Source organism: Brachypodium distachyon, chromosome 1 (genome assembly GCF_000005505.3).
Source record: "Brachypodium distachyon strain Bd21 chromosome 1, Brachypodium_distachyon_v3.0, whole genome shotgun sequence".
Classification (NCBI taxonomy): domain Eukaryota; kingdom Viridiplantae; phylum Streptophyta; class Magnoliopsida; order Poales; family Poaceae; genus Brachypodium; species Brachypodium distachyon.
In genome coordinates, this window is record NC_016131.3 from 17019326 (window position 1) to 17045040 (window position 25715).

Here is a 25715-nt window from a genome sequence, read left to right on the forward strand (position 1 = left end):
TCCGCCGCCATGGTCGCGGTTGGTGGGGGATCTTGCGGCCGTCAGTGTCATCCTTGGATTGACTCGTCCGTTAATTATCTTTCTTATGTTTTAGCTGTACTGTAAGTAGGATTTATGCATGGTTCCGATTGCAAGTTAGGCATGGGGGAATGAATTCCATACTTATTTCATTGTTTGTTACATCAGAATTTGTCTTCTACAAGACTGAAACCTGCAGCCTAAAAACGGGTGTGATTTCAGTTCAGGCTCTGCAGTAGGTGCTTGTGCAAATGTCTGATTGGATTATCTTGCAGACACATTTTGCTAATATGCCGTTACAATGCAAGATTCGGCTTCAGGGACAAGCGCAGGCGTCGCCGCACGAATGCCTGTCGTCGCCGTGCTGACAAGGAACCCAGAGAAGTCGCTAGCATTTGATTGTTCGCGATGATTTATTTGTACCGGCTAGCATTTGATTGTTCACGATGTAACTGGACAATGGCCGGCATTTTTATTCTGGTACCAATGACAGTTATAATAGCTGGGCAGTTTTGAGCAATACTGCTACTTTAGAGTTCCACTTGTCTACATGGATCAAATGAGTGCAAATTTATGGTGGTAACCCTGTGAGAGAAGTGAACTATTTCTTGTTCCTCGCTCTGTGACACTAGTATTACTAGTGTTAATAAATTGGTTGTATTATTGTGTTTGGAGACACAGATGCATATGGCTTTTTCAGCTACTTAATGAGAAAGCAGTCGGAGAACTCTGGTTTTTTTTAATACATACAAGTGGACAGTACAAACTGTTTGAGAAATGCAGTTTGCAGCTTTTACAGGCACGAATCAACATGGTGATAGTGTTGTTTTTGGTTGCGCACTGATTTTGGATAGGACAGAATCTTCATATGCTTGGATTTTTGAGACATGGCTGACAGCAATGGAAAAACGTTTGCCATTTTCTTTTACAACAGATGAAGGCAAAGCAATGACAGAGGCAGTTGCCAAAGTTTTTCCTCAATGCTTCCATCGTCTTTGTAGATGGAGAATTCTTTCCAGGTGCAAGAAGAAACTGTCTGATACCTATATGAGTGTGATGCCATGCCTGTTTTTGACATGTTCTGGGATTCTATTCTCGACAAGTATGGCCTGAGGGAGAACACTTGGTTGCAGTATCTATTTCAATCAAGACATAAATGGGCTCCTGCATGCCTGACAAGCTCCTTCTTGGTTGCAGTATCTATTTCAATCTTGAGCTTTTACATTGATATGATTTATTTTTTGTCAATTACTAAATGAAATAAACAAAAAACTTTATTATCTGTTTCACTAGAGTTCTCTGGCTGAAAATAGCCCATAAAAACAAGCAATTACAAGCAAAAGCTGTAGTAAACATCTAGTTCTCTCTCGATGCGGAATGATTATGAGTCCATGTCCTCTTCGCCACTGCTAAAAGTCAATGCCTTCTTATGATAGTTCGATGCTGGTTGCTCCATTAGTGCAGCTGATCCATGTTTGTGCGTGTGCCCTTCGTCCCATCTATCGATGGGCTCCCACGAATTAAAATGGTCGAATTGACCCTGTGCAGAAACATAAAAAGTATAACAATCAACATAGAAGTAAGGTAGCAGAAAATGTAGAACATTTGCAAGATAAGTAACCTCTTCATTCATTCCATCATCACAATCATCTGACCATGAACCATTCCTGATGATGTACAACTGACACTTCTTTTTGCCTTTATGAGCCTGCATCATTTGTTCTACATGCTCTGGACCTGACATTAAGACCATTCCGTCAGGTGGTATGCAACCAGGCTCAAGGTAGTACAAATCGGCATCCCCTTTATAACCATGAACACGCAAATGGTTCACCATCATCGACCACTCCAACGTCAGGTTCCCTAACAATCATGTAACCGGTACGTCCTCCGAAGTATCCTTTCGGACTATAAGAAATTTCCCCGTCGACGGTAACACTAAATTCCATTACAAGTTCCTACATATAACATTTATTCATTCCATTATATAATGTTTTCAGCAATATAAAAATGTCCATACATGATTTTGGATGTGCATCGCATCGGTTCGACATACTTACCGGGAGAAAATATGAGACCGGTTCTTCAGGTCGAGGGCTATGCAACTGTATTTGCTCGGTGGTAGCCTGCAACGGTTATAAACTGGTTTTGGTATCACTTCTGGTGACAAGATGAGGAAAGTATTAAAAATAGAAATATACCTTTGAAGCTATCCTCGCACGGTTCTGCATCATCTTGGCTTCCATGCGGACTTGCTCTAGCAAAGATTTCGAATCCAACTCTTGACGATCGTGCTGCAATTTTTTATCAATGTCTGCACGTGCCTGCATATTCCTGGAGTCCATCTTTGCATGCTCAAGCTGTACAGTGTGGTCCATCTCATCCCGCACCTGCCGCAACTTCTGATCCATGTCCTTACGGATCTTCTTTATCTCCTTGACCATTTTATCACGCTCTAGCTTCAATGCATGATCCAAGGCACGTTCTTGCTTTACCTTAATGTCCATTTGTTGACAATCCAACGTCAACTTCTTATCCGTCTCTGCATCGATTTGCTTGATCTTGAGGTCCATATTGTCCCGCTCATGCTTTATCACCCCGTCTACAGCTGCACGTTCGTTGCTGACTTTCTTGTCCATCTCCTCCCTCTCCAAGTGCATCTTCTTGTCCATCTCATCGAGCAAAGATTTCGAATCCATGGTCCCTACACCGTTAGATGAGATGTAAAAAAAACCTCAACGTTAGATCACATGAAAATAATATTTGTTTCAGCATGTTTTCAATCAAAATCAGAAATCAAGTAGATGCAATAGTCCGCATGTTTATCAGGTATTTGATTGAACTTGTATTGTTTGTCAGGTATGAGATTCGGACGGATTTGGCCGCAGAGGACCAGCGATGAGCACCCAAAGCGGCGCACTAGCATATAGCCTGTACAAAAAGCATGCCAGAAGATGGAGGGGCTTACCGGATGAGGCCGCTGGCGTCGGCCGGTGGAGCGGGGGCGGGGACGGCGGCAGGACTACGGCCGAGGGCAGACGATGGTGGTTGCAGCTATGGGAGTCGAGTTGCGATCGAACGCGCAGGACCGTGCAGGTCGTGGGGAAACAAAACTGCGGACGTAGTTGCTTCCTAGCTAAATAGGGGGAACAAATCCAGGATCCTCTCCGTGAGAATCTCCCCTGATCGTGATAGACTTGGAGTAGATCTTTTTTTTTCCCTACGTTCTACTCCTACGTTGTACTAGTGTATTCCCAGGATTCTCTTTTTTTTCGAATAAAAAAAAGAGATGTACTCCTACGTCGTACTAGTGTATCCAGAGCTAAAAATTTGAGACAAGAATTATGAATAGATAAAAAAAAGATGTACTCCTACGCCCATAATTCATAGTAGTACGTGTATTTTTGAGTTCCGGATGACCAATACTACTAGTCATGGTTCCGGATGACCAATAGTGCTAGTCATGGTTCCGGATGACCAATAGTGCTAGTCATGCAAATGAAGCCTACGTCTTTACGACGAATAATGCTAGTGAGACTTGCCAAGCGCTGCATCTGCACCAAGAAAACCTTTCGGTTGTGTGGACAGGAAATTCCTATGACCGAAAAGGATGTGTCCCATATAATGGACATTCCGATTCAAGGGGAGGATATCTATAAACATACAGAAGGACAAGGATCAACAAACATGGACTTGTTTAATGCTTACCAGACTGACAATAGACTAATGCTGACAACCCTTGAGACCCTGATCAAAACCTCCACAACTCCTGATGATCACTTCATCAGGCATTTCGTTCTGTATGCCATTGGTATTATTTTAGCACCGACAGCAAACGACTATGTAGACCGCAAATATTTGGCCCTGGTTAAGGATGTGGCAGACATTCCCAAATTTAACTGGGGATGTTTCACATTGGCTCACTTGTTCGATTCCATCCGGAATTTTCAATACCTAGACCGAACAAGCCTTCAAGGAAATTTACCTTTGCTACAAGTAAGTGTTGTTACAGTAAAACACAATCAGTACATAAACTCGACAAATATCCCTATGAGTAAGTTCAGTATATTAACTACCACTTTTATGTAGTTCTGGTACTGGGAGCACGTCCATGCTGGGCCGGTCTCCTATGATCCTATATCCCCTCCGTTGATGACAAGATGGGATGAAGGCAACGCAGCACTAAGAGCAGCGGCCTATGTTAGTGGAGGACCAGATCGAGGAGAGGTGCTTTTATATGCACAACTATTTCATTTTAGCTTATTTAATTCTTATGACTGATGCATTCTACCTTTTGCAAGGTTACGATGAACATTTGTGATGACAATGGACGGATGAACATTCCCAATGCTCAACCTACCATGCCAGCAAATGAAAAGATACACGCGGATGGAGATTTCAGCTTCAAAGCACAACCAGGATATCTTCGTATTAGCAATCAACAAGTATGACCAACTAAGTCACACTCTTTTCAGTACCATAAAATCTCGCACTCAACTTACTCATTTAGTTTTGTACATTATTTATGTGACAGATGGACGCGATAATGCAAACTATCTCCTGGCAAAGACTAGAAATCGAGAAAAAAATAGGCAGACAGCTACTGGACATGGAGCACAAAATTGATTCCAGAATTCTCGCCTTGACTGAGGAGGTCGGAGAAATTAGGACACAAAATGCTACCAAAACAAGGTTGTCTAAGGTGGAGGATGAACTCATCGAGGTCAAAAGAGAATTCCAGGTATCTGATACCACTAACATCGGTTTAAAATGCATCTTCCCATGGATATATATTCATTGCATGTATTTCGTGGTCCAGAGATTTAGGCAAATGGTTCATGGCAACACGCAACCAACGTCTACGGCTGCATTTGTCCCGGTGAGAATTGTAGGCCTATATTACTTGCTAATAAGAACAAATTTATGATCAATCATTCTTATAGGAACAAGACGACGTTATTAATGGCAAGGTTGCACCAACTCCTCGTTTTCAACCATCTAGGAATGCTGCTACAACACCCTGTGATGATCACATGGAAATCAACAAGCACCCGGAGAAAGATGTCACCAACAAACTCACCCCACCGCGCATGCCTGTATTCGACAGTGACTACATGTTGACAAACGAAGACATAAAGGTCGCGGCTTTCATCCGCCAAAGTTGCCCCCTGGCTGAAGTAGTTGACGTTGGAGAGACTGTCCTTCAAGTTCATCTACTAAGGCCTAATGTCACCCGCGGATTCATTTTCGATGAGGTAATCCCCTAACATTGCAAATTGCTATGACTATACCAACTGGTGGCATATTACATGATTGCAACTTTTACAGGTTATTCATGCATACGCATACATTAGCAATGTAGAGACTGATACTACATCAGTCGTATACCCAAAAGAAACGAGGAAGTTGTTAGGGCAAAGTGGGGGTATTATTCGCGGACGAGATACCAATTGGCTTGATCGCATAGTAAAGAAACTTGTAGGACACCGAAAGGTATGCGTGTTCCGCTTTCCTATTTCATAATCTGAAACTACATGCAGCATTTCATCTCGTCGATCCTGCAAAACTATATTTATATTGTGCATATCCGAATTATTACCTAACCTTAGACAACATAAACTTAACCGCAGGTACAAATCCCATTCAATGTACATGATTCCCACTGGCTTCTACTGGTATTGAATTTCGATAAGGAAGAGATTCAGGTCCTCAACTCTATACCACACCTTCGTGACGAGGCCAAGGAAACTAGCCTAACGGAGTCTATACAGACGTGCATCGAAGATGCAGTCAAGTGCGGCTTAGTACAAGCACGAGTGCCCATCAACATTTCTCAATGGAATAAAGTATGCTATACCAACATACCACAACAGACAGACGGGTACGTATTGCATTACAAATTATTTCTGAACTACTAAAGATTACTGAGCTTAAACTTCACATTGCAGCCATTCTTGTGGTGCATACACACTAAAATACATGTTGTCATGGGACGGGGAAAAGATGGCCCAAGATTTCACACGGGTGAGCAAAACACTAATTTTGTTTCCACTCTTGTAGTTACTAATTTTGCTACGCTAACATATGTGCTGCTATCATATTTAGTCACAGATACATATTTTCAGCTGGAAAATATTTTCAAGTCTGCTGCGTTCAGATCTAACCGGCTTCGGCTAGAATCCTATAAGAATCCAATAACGGTTAGTGCTACACAACCGGCATTTCGGTTCATCAATATTTAATCTTTCACGTTTGCACAATACAACTAACGCACCACTTTCTGCTCTACAGAAGACGGCCTACGAAGCAAGCATTGCAAAGCTTGTTCAACCCAATGCTGCAGACGATGATGTCCAGGAGATTAGCCCTCCAGATGCTGCCAACAACAAGGAGAACAGCCCTCCAGATGCTGCCAGCAAAAAAGATAACCCTCTACATGATGCTAGCAAATCCGAGACATCCGGCTGCCTAAAGCAGAAACGTGGACGCACAAGGAAGATTACGCCACCTAAACCTACTAGTCATGTCGCTGTGATAGAGCAATTTGCCACAAATGCAATCGCTGAACGTGTAGAGGGCAGAGCACGCAGGAAAACCCAACCAGGACGCCATACAAAGAGCCCATACAAGGAACTATGACGTTCATAAGGAGTGACAATTTAAAACGATATGTTCTTCAGTTTATGAGTGTACTTAATTATAAGATAAGTTATGGGTGACAGTAGTACATGCATGCTTCCTTAATTGTTCCTTGTATGATTCCTCAGTTTACGAGTGTACTTAATTGTTATAGATGGAGTGCATGAAGTATCATACCTTGTAGCTGCTCGTTTAGTTACTCCTTCTTTCATGTATTTCCATGGAATATATATGAACTCCGATACGATCAAGACAAAGATCCTGGATTGTTTAGACAAGGTTATGCCAAATATTCTACTAAACAATTGCAGAATACTTACTCAACATTTGGTGCAAAGAGGAGAACGTCCCAGTCATGAGAGAGAGAAAACAAATGTTACGTGGCTTTGAGTTGAAAAAATGCCTGACCTATGTAGCTTTGGGCAAGTATTCTGCTATGTTTCAGCTTGACACAATGACGATATCATTATCACCATCTGAATCACCCTCAGATGTTACATTTTGCGTTTTAGCCTGAATCCCACCATAGTTATAATGAAACATTGAACGCGAAATCATGTTCTAAGCCCTGCAAAAACTTTAAAAAGAAATCATGTTCTAAGAAACACAATTAACAAATTAGCAAATTCATCTTCGGTAACACAATGGAAAGTACAAAACTGGTCCCTGAAGAGTAAGGAATTCCAATAGTGCAAAGGTTCCAGCTCTATCCACTCAAAAAAATCCCGGAACACATATGCAACTATGTGCTGAAATCAAATGGTGACATGTTTGGCAGGAACAGGTGAAGGAGTTCATCTCCTGCGTGAAGGAAAAGGCTGCCTTGCCCAAACTTTGTTCCTAATTACCTAAGTTCTAGGTTGACCTGATCCTGCATGACAACTTGGCAAGTATATATCTTTCTCCTTTATTTTGTTTATCTTTTCCTTACAGAAAAAACGGACCCTAGGTCCTAGATGAGTTATTTGGTTCAGTCTAAATGGGTACAAGGAAGTATCCAGTTTGGTACTGATGTGCTACCGTAGCTGATGTGCATAGGCCTTTGCTTCTTCAAGCACACAAGCAGATCGCATAACAAAAGATTAGCTTGCTTTACGATGCTTCAAGCTAAGCAGTAGCTTCTCTTTCTGTATAATTGACTGTCACAATGTTGGTGACTTTTAAGGGCTAATAATTCAATCAAGCCTGATTGGTTAGTTAGCAAGCTTGAAACCTTCTACTTAAAGTCCTGATCAGCACAAGAAAACTGAGCCATCTAGCTCTATTTTGTAAAGCAGAAATCAGAATCACATCCAATCTGTGCCACACAACTGTCTGAGACTTTAGCCTGAACCACGACAACTATAACCATTAATATTCATAGAAAAGCAAGACTACCAAGTCTCGGTATCAATAGGTCATACCTTATGCTTAACAATCGATGGCGCGGATCCGGCCAACCAGCCCGGTCGGCGGCGGCGGGGCGCGAGGAGAGGGAGGGGACGAGGAGCTGTCGGCCAAAGGTGGATGAACGGGGGCGCGGGGCCGGGACAGGGGAGTCCGGCGGTGGGGCGGGAGGCGGGCCGCGCCACCGGGACGGGTGGAGCCCGGGGGTGGGGGCGACGGAGAGGAGCGGGGGCGCGGTGTCGGGACAGGGGAGTCCGGGGGTGGGGGCGGAGGCGAGCCGCGCCACCGGACGGGTGGAGCCCGGGGGTGGGGGCGACGGAGAGGAGCGGGGGCGTGGGGCCGGGATGGGGGAGACCGGGGGTGGGGGCGGAGGCGGGCCGCGCCACCGGGATGGGGGAGCCCGGGGGTGGGGTCGACGGGGGGCACGCAGGCGGTGGCGGGTCGGGCCAGAGGCCACGCCGGCGGGCCGGGGGAGGCCGGGGAGTGGGCTGAGCTGCGGTGCCGGAGCGGTTGCTGCATCGAGAGAGCGACGAGGGTGAGAGACTGGGAGAGGGAGACGGGGTAGTTGGTTTCGACGTGTTCACCGCGAACAGCAACAGGCAATCTTCTAATTAAGTTAAAAAAAATCACTAATATTTCTTTATTTAAGTAATTTCCGGTACTTCCTGGTAATCAAATAGGTTGGACAACCATCGTAAAAGTTGTATAAAATAAATACTTTAAATTACTATCTTCATAGTGGGTAGTAACATATATGTGGTGTCATCCATGGTGTCATTTATTAAATTGTAGAGTCAGTTGCTTTGGTTTGTGTGATGTTATGGTAACATATCTAGTTACCACAAACCTCTCTCTTCTCGTTAATAACATGTCACATCTTGCTTAGTTGGCACTTATGTTACAATCTTTCTTACTGTCGTGACTAGACTTATGCAAACGATGGTCCTTAACGCATCGCATGCCCCGACGCAAAACTTAATTATACTCGATCCCGTGCGGCAGTTCTTTTCCCCGGATGCAACACGCTGCTCTTCCGGAAAGGGCACCGCCGGTCTTATCCCTGCCCTGAGCAGTCCTCCTCTACCCTCCTGCCCAATTCCCTGAGTCCTGTCAGAGGTCACCGCCCCTCCAGCCGCCGGTCTCCTTCGTGTCCCCTCCAACTGATGTTCTCCCCCTGTGCAATTAGTCTTCGTGTGCCTGTTCAGGCCATGGCGATGACGAGACAGACCTGTACAATTAGTCTTTCAGGCCCCAAGCACAACCACTTGCAGCTAGTCAAGGTCTCATGGATGATAGAGCTGAGCCGCAGCTCGACCCGACGGACCCGTGGAGGCAGCCATGTCTAATTTCTGCAATTCGTGGTCATTAAAGACTTTTGAGTTCCTCTTTCAATATTCATGCTCTACAGGGAATCATCTTCAAGTTACTCTCTTCACACAGCCAGCATCACCACGAATTCATTTTTGCTTTTCCGGAGCTTCATAGTCGTCCATTGATGCTAGATCTGGAATGGTTAGTTCGAGATGTGAAGAAGAGAGGTAGGAGAAGGTGAGAGACACAGCCAGGAAGCCAGCAGGAGACGGCGTAGAAAATCCTGAAGAAAAATTATCCTACGAACGAAGGAAGACACGATGCACTGGACGATGCGTCTCATCAGGCTTACGTGGCGACTATGGGACGACTCCTAAGGCGAGCGCTGCGATCGGCCTAAGAGCCAGGAAAGGAAATACTTCGGCGCAGCGTCAAGAATCAAGATGGAAGACTCGAGAGCCAACCATGGAAGGACAACAAGAAGAGAAAAGGCATGCACATGTGGTCTGGTCATGTGAGTGAGCGCACCGTGCTGCTAAGAAATTGCAGTGCAAATACTGAGTGGAAGTGTAGCATGCATGCATTTTGATTTTCAGCATGTTCACATGTCCCGAGCTGCCACTCTGCGTTAACAACTACTCGTAGGTGACTGGAAACTTTTGCTGAGGTTGCCATGACCCTGCTAGCTAACAAAGTGATCGGCCTCGAGCAGAAATAGGTATCCGCGATGCCACGGAATAATCTCCCTAGAAATAATGATGACTAGACGTTGCAACCACGCAGAGGAACTGCCGAGATCATGTGCCATGTTGTCTGAAGCGCTACTCGATCGGTCCAAGACATGCTTTTTTGATTCTGCTTGGACAGAAACCAAATACGCAACACTCCCGTCTAAAATGCATGAATGTGCATGCCTAGTACATTTTACTTTTTCAAAGGGCCTCGATCAGATGGCCTAGCTAGCTAGGTAGTAGGTGTAGTATATGGCATGCATGTGCTGAGATAACACCATGTTGCTTTCACCCTTCTTTTCTTGGTCACTTGATGGAGGTAATAAATAATCTTTCCAGCACATATGTTGCATTGAAAGCGAGAGCAGCTAACACTGCAGGTCCGTCACATCGCATTACATATGCGTACACAGTGAAAACACGGTCCCTTGTTAGGGCGATGGACGGTGGTCCATTTTTCTTTTCTTGGAAACTTGACCGATGCACCGCTACTCTATACTAGTATTATCTCAGTGCTAAGCTAGCGCTGTGGCTCGTGCGGACGCTACGACACGTAGCTTATTCCATCGATCTCAACTTCCTCAAGAGAGGAACCGAGCTAGCTAGGACAAAGAGTGCAAGACGTCAGAACACAGTGCACAAGGCATGTCAAGGTCAAGAGAGGAAACGAGCCAGCTCAGGGTGGCCCCGGCATGTTATAATCTTTTTCATGTCGTCTGCGGGAGCCACGTCCTACAGGCAGTCGAGATGGAAATATACTTTGGCGCAGCGTCAAGATGGAAGATTCTCGAGACTCGAGAGCCAATGAAGTCATGTGAGTGAGCGAGAAGCTGCTAAGAAAACTGCAGTGCATCCACGGAGTGGAAGCGTAGCATTTCGATTTTCAGCATGTTCATGTCCTGAGCTACCACTCTCCTCGGAAGAGTAACAGGAGTTAACAACGTGTAGACAAGAGGTTGCTGTGAGCGCATGTTCAGCATGTGAGATTGTGAGTGAGCGAAGCTGCTAAGAAATTGTGCAGTGCAGAGACGGGAGTGGAAATGTAGGTATAACTGGAAACTTTTGCTGAGGTTGCTGTGAGCGCTGGGTCGTGCTACGCTACGAGCCTACGGCAGACACTATTCAATCTCATTATCTCACTTTGTCAAGAGAGGAAACGAGCTACTTGCAGGACGTCAGGAATACAGTGCAGAAGGCATGTCAATGTCAAGAGAGGAAACGAGGTAGCTCAGGGTGGCCCCGGCCTGTTATGAGCTTTTTTCATATCCATATCCTCTTGGGGAGCTTACCTTTTGCACAAAACACATATTATTCGTTTAATCCGTTACAAATAAATTCTAACCCGAGTTTAAAGTGTTATCGACGTTTATGATTGATGGGGCCCATAAGTAAGTGTCAACATGGCATCTCGGTCTTGCCAACGGGGATCGAGGTGGACCAAAGAGGACCTCGGGGCAGCGCGGCGACACGGTGCCGCACGACACGGTCAAACACGCCGCGCGATCCCAGCGCCTGCGGAGGCGCACACCTCGTCCGTCGGCGACCAAGGGGCGTCCTGTGCGACCGCCCGTCCCCCCCCCCCCCCCCCGCCCCACGGCCCCGCCGCATCGTGCCGCGCCTCGCCGCCCGTCTGCCCGCGTGCCTACGCCTGAGCCGCACCGCCGCGCATTGTCTCCTGCACGCCCGCGTCGTGCCGTGCCGTCCGCTCGGCGCGCCGCGCCTCGCCGCCCCGAGGTCCCCTTCGGCCTGACCCAATCCATGCTGGTAAGGCCGAGATGCCATGTTGGCATTGACTTGTGGGCCCGTCGATCAGAAACGTCGTTAAAATACACCCGACGACGGGCCACATCCCGTACTCCTCCTAGTGATTGTCACGGGCACGATGGCTGCCCTGCTCCTGCTCGCTCTTCTGCTCCTGTCCGGAGCCGCCGCCATCCGCGAGGACAAGGGGCCCCAGCACCTACTCGAGTTCCGGGGCATCGATTCCCCGCGCCACGGCCGGCACGCGTCCGACAAGCCCCCGATGACCCCCCAGGCCACGACGCTCACGCTCACGGGCCTGCTCTCCACCAGCGGCTGCGGGCGCTTCGCCGCCCTCGTCGCCGCGACGCCGAACGCGAGCGAGGTCCTCGAGCAGCGCTTCGCTGCCAACGCCGGGCTCACCGTCTTCTGCCCGGACGACGAGGCCGTGACCGCCTTCACGCCGACCTTCCACAACAACCTCAGCGCCGGCTGCCAGGCGGCGCTCCTCCTGCACCACGCCGTCGGGGCGCGCATCTCCGAGGCGGCGCTCGTGGCCGCGTGGCGGCCACGGCCAACGGGACGGTGCTCCCGACGCTGGCCGCAACCGCCATCGTGTTCCTGAACCCGCGGCCGCCGGGCGCGGCCGTGGTGAGGAAGACGGCCCTGGACGAGGCCCGCCTCGGCCTCGCCGTGCACGTCCTGGACGCCGTGATCGCGCTGCCGATCGCGGGGGAGGACAGGTGCGTGTGCGGCGGGTTTAAGGTGAATTGGCTGGGCCGCCTGTACTGCTTCCCGTCCTGGGCCGTGCCGTTCTGGGCCGTGCTTTCGGGCGCTGTCACTGGCTGCCTGCTGGGTGCTGGGCTATCTTTTTTTTTTTTTAAGAAAGACCTGCTGGGTTATCTCGCCACGCACCAATGCGGGATTGTTGAACACTGAACAAGACCGAGGAGTAAGAAGAAACAATAAGGGCGCGCGTTGATGATCTCTGTTAGCAATCTGTTAGCAGTTTTACTACTCCGTAGCATATATCTTGATGCTAAGTACGTACTCTCTGTCAAGATTCTTAGCATATATCTTGATGCTAAGTGCCATAGCTAGTGATGCTTTGCATCATTCCATGGGCACTATATATGTTCGAACGGCCCGTGTGCCGGAGCTTTGCATTAGCTAATTAATGTAATCCATTTGCATGCGTAATGCACCAGAGTAATGAAACGGCATGCACCAGCTAGCCTTTCCGTATATAGATACACTCGATTTTGGTCCAGGATCGCTTTTGACTGTACTCGACTCAGACTGGACAGAAACCAAATTTTACTAGTTAAGAACCCGTGACTAAGAAAATTATAAAGGCATCAATTAAAGGAATGCTAGCTATCTCCAATTTTGCTCTGTATATTCTGCCTCCAGGTAACTATAGCGAGACACAAACATTTATACATTTCGAGAAAATGTGTTTGAACCTAGGCTCTCCTTACGTGCATCTCTGTTAAGAACTAAAGACGCCAAGCAGAAGCTCAAACTTCAATCTTTTAGTTTGGATCAACTGTGCATTAAATTGAAAAAATGGAGCATTGAAATAATTCCATATCCTGACCAAACTGTTCACAATTTGTATTGCAGCGCTATTGCTTGATTAAATCTAATCAGAAGGGTCACTGGGTCAGCCATTTAAAAATATAGAAACATCCATGTCAGCTAAATCATTGGTAAGGACAGCCTTATGCTCATAATTTTCAAAGTAGGAATTAAAATTTATCTTGGATGTGCATAATCTTACAGGACATATTTACTCAAACAATAATTCAGTTTCGCCCCCCCCCCCCCCCCCCTCTCTCTCTCTCTCTCTCTAGTCTCAAGGTGACTACTCCAACACATACCAGATGTTGTAGAGGCAAAACAATTAACTGACCTGGAGAAGCATCAGCTGAAGAAGTTAGTAGTAGTCTCATCAGGAAGGAGTTCAAATGAAATGCCCATGCGTTGCAACGGAGCAACAAAATTAACATGCATCAAAACATCATCTCTTTGGTCTTCTTTGATGAGAACCAAACATCCTTTAAAAAAAGATTTCTTCTGAAGATTTTCTCTCTAGAATCTACTTTCTCTGAAGACAACAATCTTTTCCTTCTGAAAATTATGGTGTATATAGATAGTATCACCGGGATAAAAAGGTATTGCCCACTACAACTCCAAGACACGTTAATATTCGAAAGTGTAGTGCCCACTACAACTCCAAGACACGTTAAGTTGATATTCGAAAGTGTAGTCAATATCTGATAATATAACCCACAAAACATGGTCTCCAAAGGAAACTATAAAGAAATAATATCTGCATGCCAAATGTTAATTAAGATGTAAACAACCCTACTTAGTACCATAATCGTGAAGCCTCCAGGATGGACTATATAAAAGATAACTTCATGTTCTTTCCCCATCGGCCTCTGAGTTCTTCATCCGGTTTCATTTTAATATTAAAGATTCTTTGATTTTAGAAGAACTGCAAGTCTGCAACCAGCCTAGCGAAATGAGCACATAGGTAAAATAAGCACTACAGAAGACACAAGTTTCTTCTTAAAGATCTGAGAGATCAATGAACAAACATAGTATTTCTAATTAGTCGATGAAGAACATGAATACAAATTTGTAGGTAGCAGTATACTCTGATATATATGGTCAAATAGCCTGTACCTGACTTCCATTGGCATGATCTGAAGTGTGCAGCTGCTACTATATGCTAATCAAGCATTTATCCCTCTCCTCCAATCAAAATTATTAGTCTATTTGTAAGCTCCTGACCTTCTCTAGGATTCAGACCCAAACATGACGCTACTCTAATGTATGTAACCAATGATGTTTTCTCACCATAAAATGGATCACTCCTAATTACTATTTCACACATATATCCTTGGAATAGTCTACAATTTGCCGACGCCGCCTATATGGTGCTAAACAGTAAACACGTTATAGATCGGAAGATCAGAAAAGTTAGCAGCCAACGAACGTGATTGGCATTATCAAATATTGAGCCAAAGTAAATGGCCTTCAGGTTACCTCAAGCTAATAACTAAGAGAAGCCAACAACTATACCAGATACTGGAGCCGGAAGTGTCCACTGAAGCTGGGGGGAATTAGCAGGGCCGAAGCTTCGCTTACCTGCCTCTCATCGCAATTGTTGGGCACCTTCGTCGACCAAGAGAAGATGCCGGCGACGGCAGCTGCAGTGGCCTGGGAGGCCCCACTTCATACAAGAAATCAAGACGCAGAAGTGTGCGCCGCCGCCGGTAGGGCTGGACGGGGACGCGACTTGGGCGGCGCTGGCGACGGGACTGGGCAGGGACGCGACGTGCGCGGCGCCAGTTGTTGGGCTGCACGTGGGGCAACCATATGATTGCTCGTTCCACTTATGCCCCTCTCTCTCTCTCTCTCTCTCTCTCTCTCTCTCCTGTCACCCCATCTCTCTCCCGTGAACCTCCTTCCCCGAAGCCAAGGACACCGGCGGAATCGGCGGCGCGCAGGGGGGGCTTTAGCCTGGGATGCCGGAATCGACGGCGCGCAGGGGGGAGTCGGACCTTGCCGCCGAAATCGACGGCGTGTAGGGGGAATCGATGGCGAGCAGGGGAGGCGCAACGTAGGGGGCCGTGGTCCCTAGCCGAGGGAATCAGCGGCGAGCAGGGGAGAAGGGGCAGGGAGGTAGAGGGAGGTGGGAGAGAGCGGTGGCGCAGCGGCTGGGGAAGGGTCGCGGCAGCGCGGAGGCGTAGGCTGGGGGAGAGACGAGAGCGGTCGTTTTCGGTTTATCTCAGAATGGTTTTCTTTTTCGCGGGTGTGGCGGGTGGGACGACGTAAATTAAGGAATAGTCAAGATGCAGAACCAACGCGGAAAAGGTGTTTTCCTCATAAAAGTTACTACACGTGGAAAGTAGGATTTTATTTTTGAATAGGGTATGTATTAATTAAGAAACATGTTGCATACAATATCGTAAAGAAATTGAGTCAACACTGGTGATATATGTAGTAAGTAGCTTGATAGAAGAAACGATGAGCATGTGTTCTCGCAGTCCCAGTGACAAAAGAATAAAGAGAGGGAAAGAGATTATTAGATTAGCAGCCTGGCTGTTTTTTTTATGAATCAGCATCGTAATTCTTTCCATGAAAGCCATTTGAAATTACGGGCCGACGGTGGCAGATCACGACCAACCTGGGCCCAGGAGGAAATGTTCGACTGGGGCCTTATGTACCTGCGGGCTTCGACTGAATCTGACTCGGCTGTACATATAGCCTCTCTTTTTTTCAGAGAGCCAAACGGCATGAACTTCGTTGAATCATGATATCCTGAGCTACAAAATCAGGTGGATGAATCTGTGTTTCAGCGTTCTGTGAGTTCCTGCCTTGGGACAAAATTGCACCGCGCCAAAGCTTCGAGCGCGGCCATGAATACCAGCTTAAGGTTGCGCTATGCCGACCCAATTGCATAATATGACTCATTTGTGCGTCTCACTTTATCGGAGCATTTTATTTCCAGGTCAAGGAATCTCGCACATGTTATGCAGACGTGCACGCAATAACACCCGGCTTAATTTGTTGACCTCCTATCTCACGGAGGAAGCGAGAAGACTTCATTTTTTATTGTTCCTCGTGGCGTGCCACACAAAATTTATTCAGTCATGTGCCATATGCTCAACCCATATGATTGTAAACACTTTACACACCTGTTTTTTTATTGTTCCTCGATGTCCCACGCAAAGTCTTCAACCACATAGTTGTAGGTGACAATCTGTGTTGACTAATAAAACGAAAGTCCAGTCCCTGTTTATTTAGGGTGTTGGTTAGAACTTACTCCATAAGACGAGCCATCAACAGGAACCAAAGAAGCAAAGACCCAAACAAACAATGGAAGGGATGAGCAGCACGGCAATGGGCGTCCTCACCACGGCGGCGGATGTGGTGATCGTCATCTTCGCCACCACCATTGCCTTCTTGGCACCGCTGCTCGTGTCACAGGCCGTCCTCCCGCGCCGCTTCTTCCCGGCGCCATTGGTGGCGTTCAGGCGTTGGTACGCGGCAAAGTTCAATGACTACCTCGCAGCTGATGATCCACCGGCGTTCTTCCGTGGAATCACATGGCTGGAGCTCGCTTTCGAGTGGCCGCTCTGGGTCGCCAGTATCTACGGCATCCTCGCCCACCGCAGCTGGGCCGGCACCACTGTCCTCATGGCCGGAGTCTTCACCCTCACCTCCTTGGTAACCCCCTCTTTTTGTTTGTTGACTTCTGATTCAATACACCACCTTCTCTCCAATGGAAACACAAAGACGATCCGGATCACTTCGTACCCTTTCATTAAAAAGGGCATGATGGACATTAAATAATGTTTTCTTCTATCCCTTCCACCTGGCTCCGAACAGCACTCGGTGTTTTTGATTTTGCCGGAGATTGCACCGTTGGATCGCGTCGAAATTTCACGAGATTGTAGTAGACACAATTCCGCACAATCCCACCGAAGGGATCAGCGAAATATTTATTGATCCAACGGGAAACATGCGAACAAGTCGGATGTTCGTTCTGTCCTGCACGGCCGCGAGAAATCCAAACATCACTCGGTGTTTTGCAGTTTTCTGAAGATTCCACCGTTGGATCGCAATGAAATTTCACATGGTCGTGGTGGGCAAAGTTCCGCACAATACCACCGAAGGGATCGGCGAATTATTTCCTGAGGAAGCGGTAAACATGTGAACAAGTACGACGTTTGTGCTGTCTCGCAGGGTCGCAAGAAATTCAAATAACACTCGGTGTTTTGAAGTTTTCTGGAGATTCCACCGTTGGATCGTCACGAAATTTGACATTTGTGAAGTAGACACAATTACGCACAGTTCCACCGAAGGGATCGTCAAAATAATGCTTGAATCAACGGGAAACATGTGAACAAGTCAGCCATTTGTGCTATGACGTACGGCCGCGAGTAATCCGAACAACACTTGGTGCTTTCGATTTGGCCAGAGATTTCACTGTTGGATCGAGATAAAATTTAACAGCGTCATAGTAGATACAATTCCGCACAATCTCACCGGATGGATCGTCGAAATAATACTTGAGTCATCAGATACCTTGCAAGAGGGAAAAGATACCTTGCAAGAGAGAAAGGAGGCATGAGAAAAAAAAAGATTAAGAGACCGGAGAGCAAAAAGAAAAAGAAAAAAATTGTGAAAAAATCGTCCTACCCTTATAAGTTGAGGAGGGGGTGTATTGGATTAGGCCTCTTGTTTGTTTTTCACACACAAGCACATCCTGTTGCAAGATGTGTATATATATAGTTGTATACTTTGCTTAATTAGGGCGACGAGTAAGTTTTATCTCAAGCTCTTAATTTGTTCTAATCGATCTACTTTTTTTGAACAATGCAGTCTGCAATCCTTGGAGATATTTTGGGGTCAGGAAGGGCAACGAAGAAGCTGCTTCTGGTGCATATCCCATACGCTATTTTCGCCGTCATCGCGATCATTCGTGGACTCACCATCTTAGGGTTTCCTGCGGTTACCATCGGTTCATCACTTGCACCTTCTGCTTGGAAGATCATCTAGTGTATCAGTTTCTTCGGCTTGTGTAACCAGCCGCGGCGCCGCGCATATTTTCACAAAGGTTGTGAGATCGATGTACATCTGTATTAATGTGTAGCCAACCGAACATGTGTTTGTACTTAATCATTGTTCGTATTCAACCATGCTCTGCTTCTTCAAATACTGATCGATAGCCAATTATGGCTTCAGCGTTCTGAGATCCTGCCATGGTGGCAAATATTGCACCGCGCCAAAGCTTCGAGCGCGGCCATGGATATCTGCAGCCAAGGTTGCGCGCGCTATGCCGACCCAATTGCATAATGTGACTAATTTGTGCGTCTCACTTTATTGGAGCATTTTAATTTCCAGGTCAAGGAATCTCGCACATGTTATGCAGATGTGCACGCAATAACACCCAGCTCTTTGCTCTGCTATTTCACGGAGATAGCGAGAAGACTTCATTTTTATTTGTTCCTCGTGTGCCACACAAAATTTATTCAATGCACATGATTGTAGGTGTCAATTTGTTGTTAACTGCTCTGTTCCATAATTCTTGTCGAAATATTACATGTATGTAGACGTTTTCTATGAATAGATAGATCCATTTTGAACAAATTTGACACAAAAATTATGTAACCTTGGAAGTACCGATGAAACGAAACAGCCGGTTCCTGCTTATTTAGGGTGTTGGTCAGAACCTAAAACACAAGCCATCAATAGGGACCAAATTAAGAAGCAAGCAAAGACCCAAAAAGAAGCAATGCAAGGGGTGAGCAGCACAGCAATGGGCGCGTCATCTTCGCCATCATCATCGCCTTCTCGGCGCCACTGGTCGTGTCGCAGGGCGTCCTCCCGCGCCGCCTCTTCCCGGCGCCGCTGGTGGCGTTCAGCCGTTGGTACGCCGCAAAGTTTGACGACTACCTGACAGCTGATCCGCCGGCTTTGTTCCGTGGACTCACTTGGCTGGAGCTCGCCTTCCAGTGGCCGCTCTGGGTCGCCAACATCTACAGCATCCTCGCCCACCAAAGCTGGGCCGGCACCACGGTACTCATGGCCGGCGTCTCCACCCTCACCTCCATGGTAAGTAACCCCTCTGTTCTTTGCTTAATTAGAGCGCCGAGTAATATCAATCTGCAAGCTCTTTGTTCTAATCTGACTCCAATTTGTGAACATTTCAGTCGGCAATACTTGGAGATGTTTTGGGGTCAGGAAGGGCGACGAAGAAGCTGCTTCTGGTGTATGTCCCATACGCCATTTTCGCTGTCATTGCCATTCTTCGTGGACTCACCATCTTGGGGTTTCCTGCGGCTACCGCTAATTCATCGCTTGCACCTCCAGCTTGGAAGAAGATCATGTAGCATCAGTTTCTTGGCCTGTGTATAACCAGCCACCGCAAAATAGCTCTCTGGATAGCTTCCGTCACCGTCTAAAACAAGTTTTTTTTTATCTTCTGACATCTCCGTCTAAAACAAGTTAATCAAGCAAGACGGACAGGACGCTGATGTATCATTGAGATTACAACAGAACGAGGGAAATCATTTGGTGTACTAGTGAAAAAAGTGCATGAGCATTGTGCTCAGCAGGTTGGCACATGCGTAAACTATTTTCTCATGACCGTTGCATTATTATCGCAAGACGCCAAGGGGCGAGGTTCGACCAAACGTTACGATTTATTTTCTTGAATCGCAGACATTAGACATGACATGGCTGGTACATGCTACTGTGTTGTCACGTCGCCGGCCTGTCTACCAATCAGGTCCAAATTGGTGCCAAGAAACTCACTGTGTTGCATCCCTCCTCGCCTGCTCCTACCAAAGGAAGAAGCAATCATTAAAGAAAAAGCTACTCCTATTAACTTGGAGGATGCTTTGGTTGAGTCACTTGACTATTCCTATGGCACTCTTCTAATTACTCCTTCACAGCCTCCCAGGGTTCCATTCTCAGATGCTCCGCATACCAATGGCCACCTTAGCCGCAGCAATCCCCGTAGCCACCGCCTGGGCGTCCTGCCGCCGCCCTGGCGCCGGACGGCGCGGCAGAACCTTCTTCGCTGCGCGCTCCTCCTCCTCCTCCTCCGCGGACGACCGCAAGGCTCTCTTCGGCCGCGTCGCTCCAGTCTACGACCAGGTATATGCATGTACCTCCCGGCCGGCCGCTGATCTCGACAAGATATATACTCCCTCCGATCCTAATGGCATCGCTTGCAAATCATGGAACAAATACTAATGGCATTGCTTGCAGATCATGGACGTGTTCAGCCTAGGGCAGCACCGGGCGTGGAAGCGCGATTGTGTCTCTTGGTCCAGGCACGTCACAATCCGTAACCTGTCTGTTATAATTTCTCTCGCAATTCCGGGTTTTTTTATATGCAATATTTGAGACTGGATGTACAATCAGGGCCAAGAGAGGGGACAAGGTTCTTGATCTCTGCTGCGGGAGCGGCGACTTGGCGTTCCTCGTGTCCGAGATGGTTGGGTTGCATGGAGAGGTATTACGAAATTAATTGATGTGACAGATGTTTCGTATGGAGTATGAAATCTTCACCAGCGTTCTCTCACATCTTCTAATCTCTCAACAAATCACAAATGCTGTTACAGGTCATGGCTGTAGATTTCTCAGGGCAGCAACTGCAAACCGCTGCTCGCCGCGCGGAACAACGCTGGAAGCCTTGCTACGGGAATATAAGGTGAGCATCAATGCGCCCTTATAGCTTGATTAACCTGTCGCTAATTACTACTGCTAGTGGAGCTTGTGTTTTCTTGAGATGAAGAGCTTGACTCAATGAAATACAGATGGATCGAGGGTGATGCACTCGATTTGCCTTTCGAGGACTGCGACTTCGACGCCGTTACCATGGGTTACGGACTACGGAACGTGGTTGACAAACCGAAAGCCATGGAGGAGATTTTTAGAGTCCTAAAACCAGGTACGCTTCTCCCTCCAGTACACCGAGTTGGGAGCAAATTAATTATCACGGTTTTGACTTTCCGATCTGCAGGATCAACGGCATCTATCCTAGATATCAACAAGAAATCATTATTTTTGATCCAGGTCAGATGCCATCTCATCTTGGGTACTACTCCCTCCGTCACAAAATAAGTGACGTGGATTTGTATAGATTCTTATGCAAATTCACGTCACTTATTTTAGGACGAAGGAAATATTATATCGTGCACGTGAATTCGGAAATGGTTATGTGTCGAGACTCCCTCTCCCCTCTAAGGCATTTGAAGTGATGATTTATTTTTCTTTTTGTTTCCTTGGACAGAGTTGGGTGGTTGATAATCTTGTAGATATTTGCGCTCGATATGGCTATGGACTCACTGAAGAGTACAAATACTTGAAGCACTCGATATCAGAGTATCTAACAGGTTTGCTTTAGACCATAGTAATTTATTTTCCACGTAGAAAAAACAAAATCTGTTCTTAAGGACACGTTTATGGATCGGAAAAGAAACTGTATGCTTGTAGCATAAAAGCTAAACTAGGATAGTTTGTACCAATATTCTAGCTAAGGTCACTCTCGTCTCTCGTGAAAAGTAGATGCGCTGGTTGTCTTGGTGCGAAATCAACTATAGCTGACACTATTCATGATTATGCATACGAGAAAATCTCATGAAAAGCAGAAGTCCCATAAGATGATGTCTGAAAAAATCCATGTGGCGACCTGCCTTCTTTTGGAGCTTCAACCAGCCACGACATCTATAAACACTAGCTAAATAACCGTGCGATTATACGATTAAAACAAATTAAACTTCTTGATAAAAATAAATTAAAGAAAAAATATTAGCACTTGCGAATACTTTTATCTCAAGTTTGGTACTCCCTCCGACCCATATTACTTGTCCAAATATTACAAGTATCTAGACACTTTTTAAACATAAATACATTCATATTTAGGCAAATTTTAGACAAGTAATATGGATCAGAGGGAGTAACAAACATCACTAATATCTCGATCGTTTGTTTTTCTATTAGAAGGTAGTTTATCATTACTACTACTCATCGGTTTATAATTCACCTTTTATAACATCAAGCTTGTGTTTATTTATTCGGTTTCGTGTAGAAGAGGAGCTAGAGAAGTTAGCCCAAGACGTTGGGTTTTCTTCGGCCGAGCACCACGACCTCGCTGGAGGCCTCATGGGGAACCTTGTTGCAACTCGTTCATCTTGAGTTGTAGCCAAGATATATTACTCATTCTGATCCTAAATTCTTGACTCAAGTTTGCCTAAATATGGATGTATCTATTCTTGAAAATCGTCTAGATACACGTAATATTTCAACAACAATTTAGGATCGGAAGGAGTAGATCTCTGTATGATTTTTCTGAACATTTGTATTATGCCTTTATGCTGGATGCCTTTCCTCTACGTGCATTTTCTCACTCAAGGTGGGCTGGAGCAAGGCTGCTCAACTACACCCTCTGGACCATGGCATTGATCTTCTAAATCAATTATTTGGAGGAAAATTTATATTCTGAAGGGTAGGATTTGAGCTCCAACACCTTGCATCGTCATGGACCATGGCATTGATCTTCTAAAACATTGATTCTTCACGGTATTGCGAAGTGCTTTTAATGCCAAGCTATACTGTGATAACCTAGTCATGTTCAATGCCATACAGGTTGGTGTGAGCAAAAATGTCAGATTTGGTTAAAGTTCTACGCTATATCTCTATGTGATCCTATCATATATATAGTATCTCTCATGCTGTATATTTTTCTTTTGCGAGAGATCTCATGTTTGCTACGAAATACTCCCTCTGATTCTAAATTCTTGACTCAAATTTGCCCAAATATGAATTTATCTATTCTTAAAAAGCGTCAGATACATGTAATATTTCGATAACAATTTAGAATCGCAGAGAGTAGCATTTTTTTAATGTACTGTACTAGATTTTTGAAGCCCTTTCCGGTATACGCTGGGCTGTTGATTTAGCAAGCCCTGGGATTGTTTCTGTGAATGCCCCAAAAAACAGAGCCGGAAAAACAGCAAGATTTTTTTTTTGTCTGCATCCCAGTTCAATCCCAGGGCAACATCACCAGCCCACCATCAACACCAAACCGAAGCAGGCCGGCCCCTCATCAACACCAGAGCCGGAGCTGGACACCGAAAGGAGAGCGCGCTCCCGCTGATTTGGGAATTCCACAGGGCGGGCCTGCAGGAGTATCTGTTACTGTTAACTGCAGTTTTTTTAGTTTTAAAGCTTTGTCGACCTACTACTAGAAGCTAACTGGAACTTTTTGATTGACACAATCGAGAAACAAATTAAACAATGCAACAAAAAAGGACAAGAACTCACTTAGCTTTTGCCTCCGATCAAAGGATATACCGATAAGAACAGGTCCAAAGGATCACAGCTTGCCGATCGAACCTAGCTCACCTAGCCACTCACTGGCAATGGAGGAAGCTAAGCCTAAGCAAGCCGCAGCACGAGAGCCTCTCCCGCGGGAGCTTTCGGGAAGAAGGGACATGCCGCTGGTCGAGGAGCTCGAGAGGCTCCGCGCCGAGCTGGCCGCTGCCAAGGCCCGGCTCGCCGCGACCACGGCCGAGATACCGCGCCTCAAGACCCTGATCGAGTCCACCAACGGCGCCGTCGCCAAGGGCCAGGAAGAGGAGCGCAGGAAGCAGGCGGCTTTGGACGCGCTCCGGCGCCGGCTGGCCGGGCTCGGCCGCGGCCAGGACGACGCGCTCCGGCGTGTCCTGTCGGAGTTGACCGCGGCGCGCGGCGCCAAGGACGCGCTGGAGCGGCGCGCGCTCGTGCGGCGCCAGGTCGCGCGCGCTCTGCGGCTGGCCGAGCGCGCCCTGGCGGCCGAGGCGCACGCGCTGGCGTGGTCCGCCACGGCCGCCGCCGAGACGCTGCGGCTGGCGGCCGGTGCCGCGGGCGACGAGGCCGCGCTGCACCACGACGTCGTGGCGCTGCCGGCGCGGACGCACGAGGAGCTGAGGCGGGCCGTGGAGGCCGAGGAGAGGCGTGCCGAGGCGCGCGTGGAGGAGGCCGAGGCGGCGCGGCGAGCGGCCAGGGCGCGCCGGGCCGCGGCCGTGGCGCGGCTGGACGCGGCGCGCGCCAGGAGGCGGGAGGCGGCCGAGGCAGGCCAGGACCGGCATGGCCGCGACGCGGATGACATGCGGCAGCGGCGCGGGAAGATGGAGAAGGGGAGGGGGCAAACTAGGGGCCGGCTCGGCTCGAGGGCGCGCCTCGTCGTGAAGAAGCTGGGCGGCTTCCTCTGCAGCAAAGTGTCGAAAGCTTGACTGCGTTCCTCGTGTCCTCGAGCTAGGAGTGGGGAGGTTTGCATCGCGTGCGCTGCTGATGCACACAGTACAGGATGTTTCTGTTGCTCTTCTTCTTGTTGTTTTTTGTCTCGGTTGTGTCAGTCGAGTTCTGGATTGAGATCTATGAGTCAGGAGACCAAGCATGCAGGCAGTGGCGGAGCCAGGATTTTAGGGATGGGTATGCGAAGGTTTTTTCTCCGACAAAGAACAACTTGATGAGAGAGTGTATACATAATGTACTGAAAATATGGGTCTTAATATAGTTCTGGCTCAATTTATCGGCTACATCTAGGTTGAGGTGTGCCACTATGTATAGGTACGTGATTGATGGTTAGACACATAAATTTCAAAAATCATGATTAAAATTGCCTTAGGTACAGTGATAATGTCAAGAGCTTGGAGATATTTAGTTACATCACATTGGTGAGCCATGCATATAAATATAGTTGGAATTGAAACAGAGGCTGACACGTACATGTTACTCATACACATGTATGCTAAGTAGCAAGTACTAGTAGTAACAAACTTTTTGCGGCATTAGCCTGGCTCCGCCCATGCATGCAGGTTGTGAGTTGTCAGATTTCTTCTCCTTGTTCGACGATCATTGTCGCTTGCCAGATGTTAGTTCATTCAGTGAACTGAGCACAATGAAGATGCAGGAAGTTGCCTGATGTTGTCAGACTTAAACTCAATGGTAGGAGTTATGTGCAAAAGTTTGGTTAAACGACTAATGAGATTTCCACCTTGGTAGGTGTTATGTGCAGTAGTTTGTTTAAGTGACTAGCACGATCTCTATACAATATGATATAGAGAATACATGAACATGGAAGTCAAAAAACTATCCACGAAAAATGAATATCCGTGTAATACCCCAAATCTTGGGATTTTAGTAAGTGCAATTTCATTCCATAGCAAAACCATTGAAGCAGCGGGTTAAAACAGAGAGTCAAACTTTATGAGTTCCGCCTCCTTTTGATCTCTCGCCCAATCCCGCGGTAGTCACCGTCATTGCCCCCCACTTCCTCCTTCGTACCCCACCTTTTCTCTTCCTCGTTGTTAGGGT

General features: G+C 47.0%; 5 protein-coding genes and 1 long non-coding RNA gene across 8 annotated transcripts; 4 read left to right on the plus strand and 2 right to left on the minus strand.

Moving 5' to 3' along the window:
* Positions 1–1175: 1175 nt before the first annotated feature.
* Positions 1176–8230, minus strand: LOC100846073 (uncharacterized protein PF11_0207). Of its 3 annotated transcripts, none has more exons than XM_010237137.3 (7): positions 8061–8230; positions 7066–7225; positions 6835–6918; positions 2220–2722; positions 2079–2144; positions 1640–1976; positions 1176–1558 (listed from the first exon to the last, which is right to left on the minus strand). In XM_010237137.3, the coding sequence occupies exons 4-6, from the start codon at positions 2715–2717 to the stop codon at positions 1824–1826; spliced, it is 717 nt and encodes a 238-aa protein (XP_010235439.1). In that variant the 5' UTR covers positions 2718–2722; positions 6835–6918; positions 7066–7225; positions 8061–8230; the 3' UTR covers positions 1176–1558; positions 1640–1823. The 3 variants fall into 3 exon arrangements, with proteins under 3 accessions (XP_010235439.1, XP_014753373.1, XP_024317522.1); XM_014897887.2 differs by having other exon boundaries at positions 7066–7234; XM_024461754.1 differs by lacking the exons at positions 6835–6918; positions 7066–7225; positions 8061–8230 and adding an exon at positions 2987–6822.
* Positions 8231–13741: 5511 nt separating this feature from the next.
* LOC112271758 lies at positions 13742–15661 on the minus strand. Its single transcript, XR_002965100.1, has 2 exons — positions 14985–15661; positions 13742–14347 (listed from the first exon to the last, which is right to left on the minus strand). It is a non-coding gene; the product is annotated as an uncharacterized LOC112271758 (long non-coding RNA).
* Positions 15662–16650: 989 nt separating this feature from the next.
* LOC100835473 (sigma intracellular receptor 2) lies at positions 16651–18711 on the plus strand. The gene is made up of 2 exons (XM_003559900.2): positions 16651–17069; positions 18228–18711. The coding sequence occupies exons 1-2, from the start codon at positions 16719–16721 to the stop codon at positions 18402–18404; spliced, it is 528 nt and encodes a 175-aa protein (XP_003559948.2). The 5' UTR covers positions 16651–16718; the 3' UTR covers positions 18405–18711.
* Positions 18651–19939, plus strand: LOC100835783 (sigma intracellular receptor 2-like). The gene is made up of 3 exons (XM_003559901.2): positions 18651–18669; positions 19114–19460; positions 19559–19939. Exons 1-3 carry the CDS (start codon positions 18651–18653, stop codon positions 19736–19738), a joined length of 546 nt encoding a protein of 181 aa, XP_003559949.1. The 3' UTR covers positions 19739–19939.
* On the plus strand, positions 19762–22978 carry LOC100836089 (2-phytyl-1,4-beta-naphthoquinone methyltransferase, chloroplastic). Its single transcript, XM_003559902.2, has 9 exons — positions 19762–19963; positions 20070–20507; positions 20622–20686; positions 20778–20868; positions 20978–21066; positions 21173–21306; positions 21379–21431; positions 21649–21751; positions 22447–22978. Exons 2-9 carry the CDS (start codon positions 20325–20327, stop codon positions 22551–22553), a joined length of 825 nt encoding a protein of 274 aa, XP_003559950.2. The 5' UTR covers positions 19762–19963; positions 20070–20324; the 3' UTR covers positions 22554–22978.
* Positions 22979–23779: 801 nt separating this feature from the next.
* On the plus strand, positions 23780–24631 carry LOC106865506 (protein TolA). The gene has a single exon (XM_014895647.1). It carries the CDS (start codon positions 23780–23782, stop codon positions 24629–24631), a length of 852 nt encoding a protein of 283 aa, XP_014751133.1.
* Positions 24632–25715: the final 1084 nt, after the last annotated feature.

Coding starts and splice junctions, on each gene's coding strand:
- LOC100846073 (XM_010237137.3), bottom strand. CDS start 2,717: ATGGATTCGAAATCTTTGCTCGATGAGATGGACAAGAAGATGCACTTG. Junction 2,145..2,219: donor GTGCGAGGATAGCTTCAAAG/GTATATTTCTAT, acceptor TAACCGTTGCAG/GCTACCACCGAGCAAATACA. Junction 1,977..2,078: donor CGGTCTCATATTTTCTCCCG/GTAAGTATGTCG, acceptor TGTTATATGTAG/GAACTTGTAATGGAATTTAG.
- LOC100835473 (XM_003559900.2), top strand. CDS start 16,719: ATGGAAGGGATGAGCAGCACGGCAATGGGCGTCCTCACCACGGCGGCG. Junction 17,070..18,227: donor TCTTCACCCTCACCTCCTTG/GTAACCCCCTCT, acceptor TGAACAATGCAG/TCTGCAATCCTTGGAGATAT.
- LOC100835783 (XM_003559901.2), top strand. Junction 19,461..19,558: donor TCTCCACCCTCACCTCCATG/GTAAGTAACCCC, acceptor TGAACATTTCAG/TCGGCAATACTTGGAGATGT.
- LOC100836089 (XM_003559902.2), top strand. CDS start 20,325: ATGCTCCGCATACCAATGGCCACCTTAGCCGCAGCAATCCCCGTAGCC. Junction 20,687..20,777: donor GATTGTGTCTCTTGGTCCAG/GCACGTCACAAT, acceptor ATGTACAATCAG/GGCCAAGAGAGGGGACAAGG. Junction 21,067..21,172: donor CCTTGCTACGGGAATATAAG/GTGAGCATCAAT, acceptor AATGAAATACAG/ATGGATCGAGGGTGATGCAC.
- LOC106865506 (XM_014895647.1), top strand. CDS start 23,780: ATGGAGGAAGCTAAGCCTAAGCAAGCCGCAGCACGAGAGCCTCTCCCG.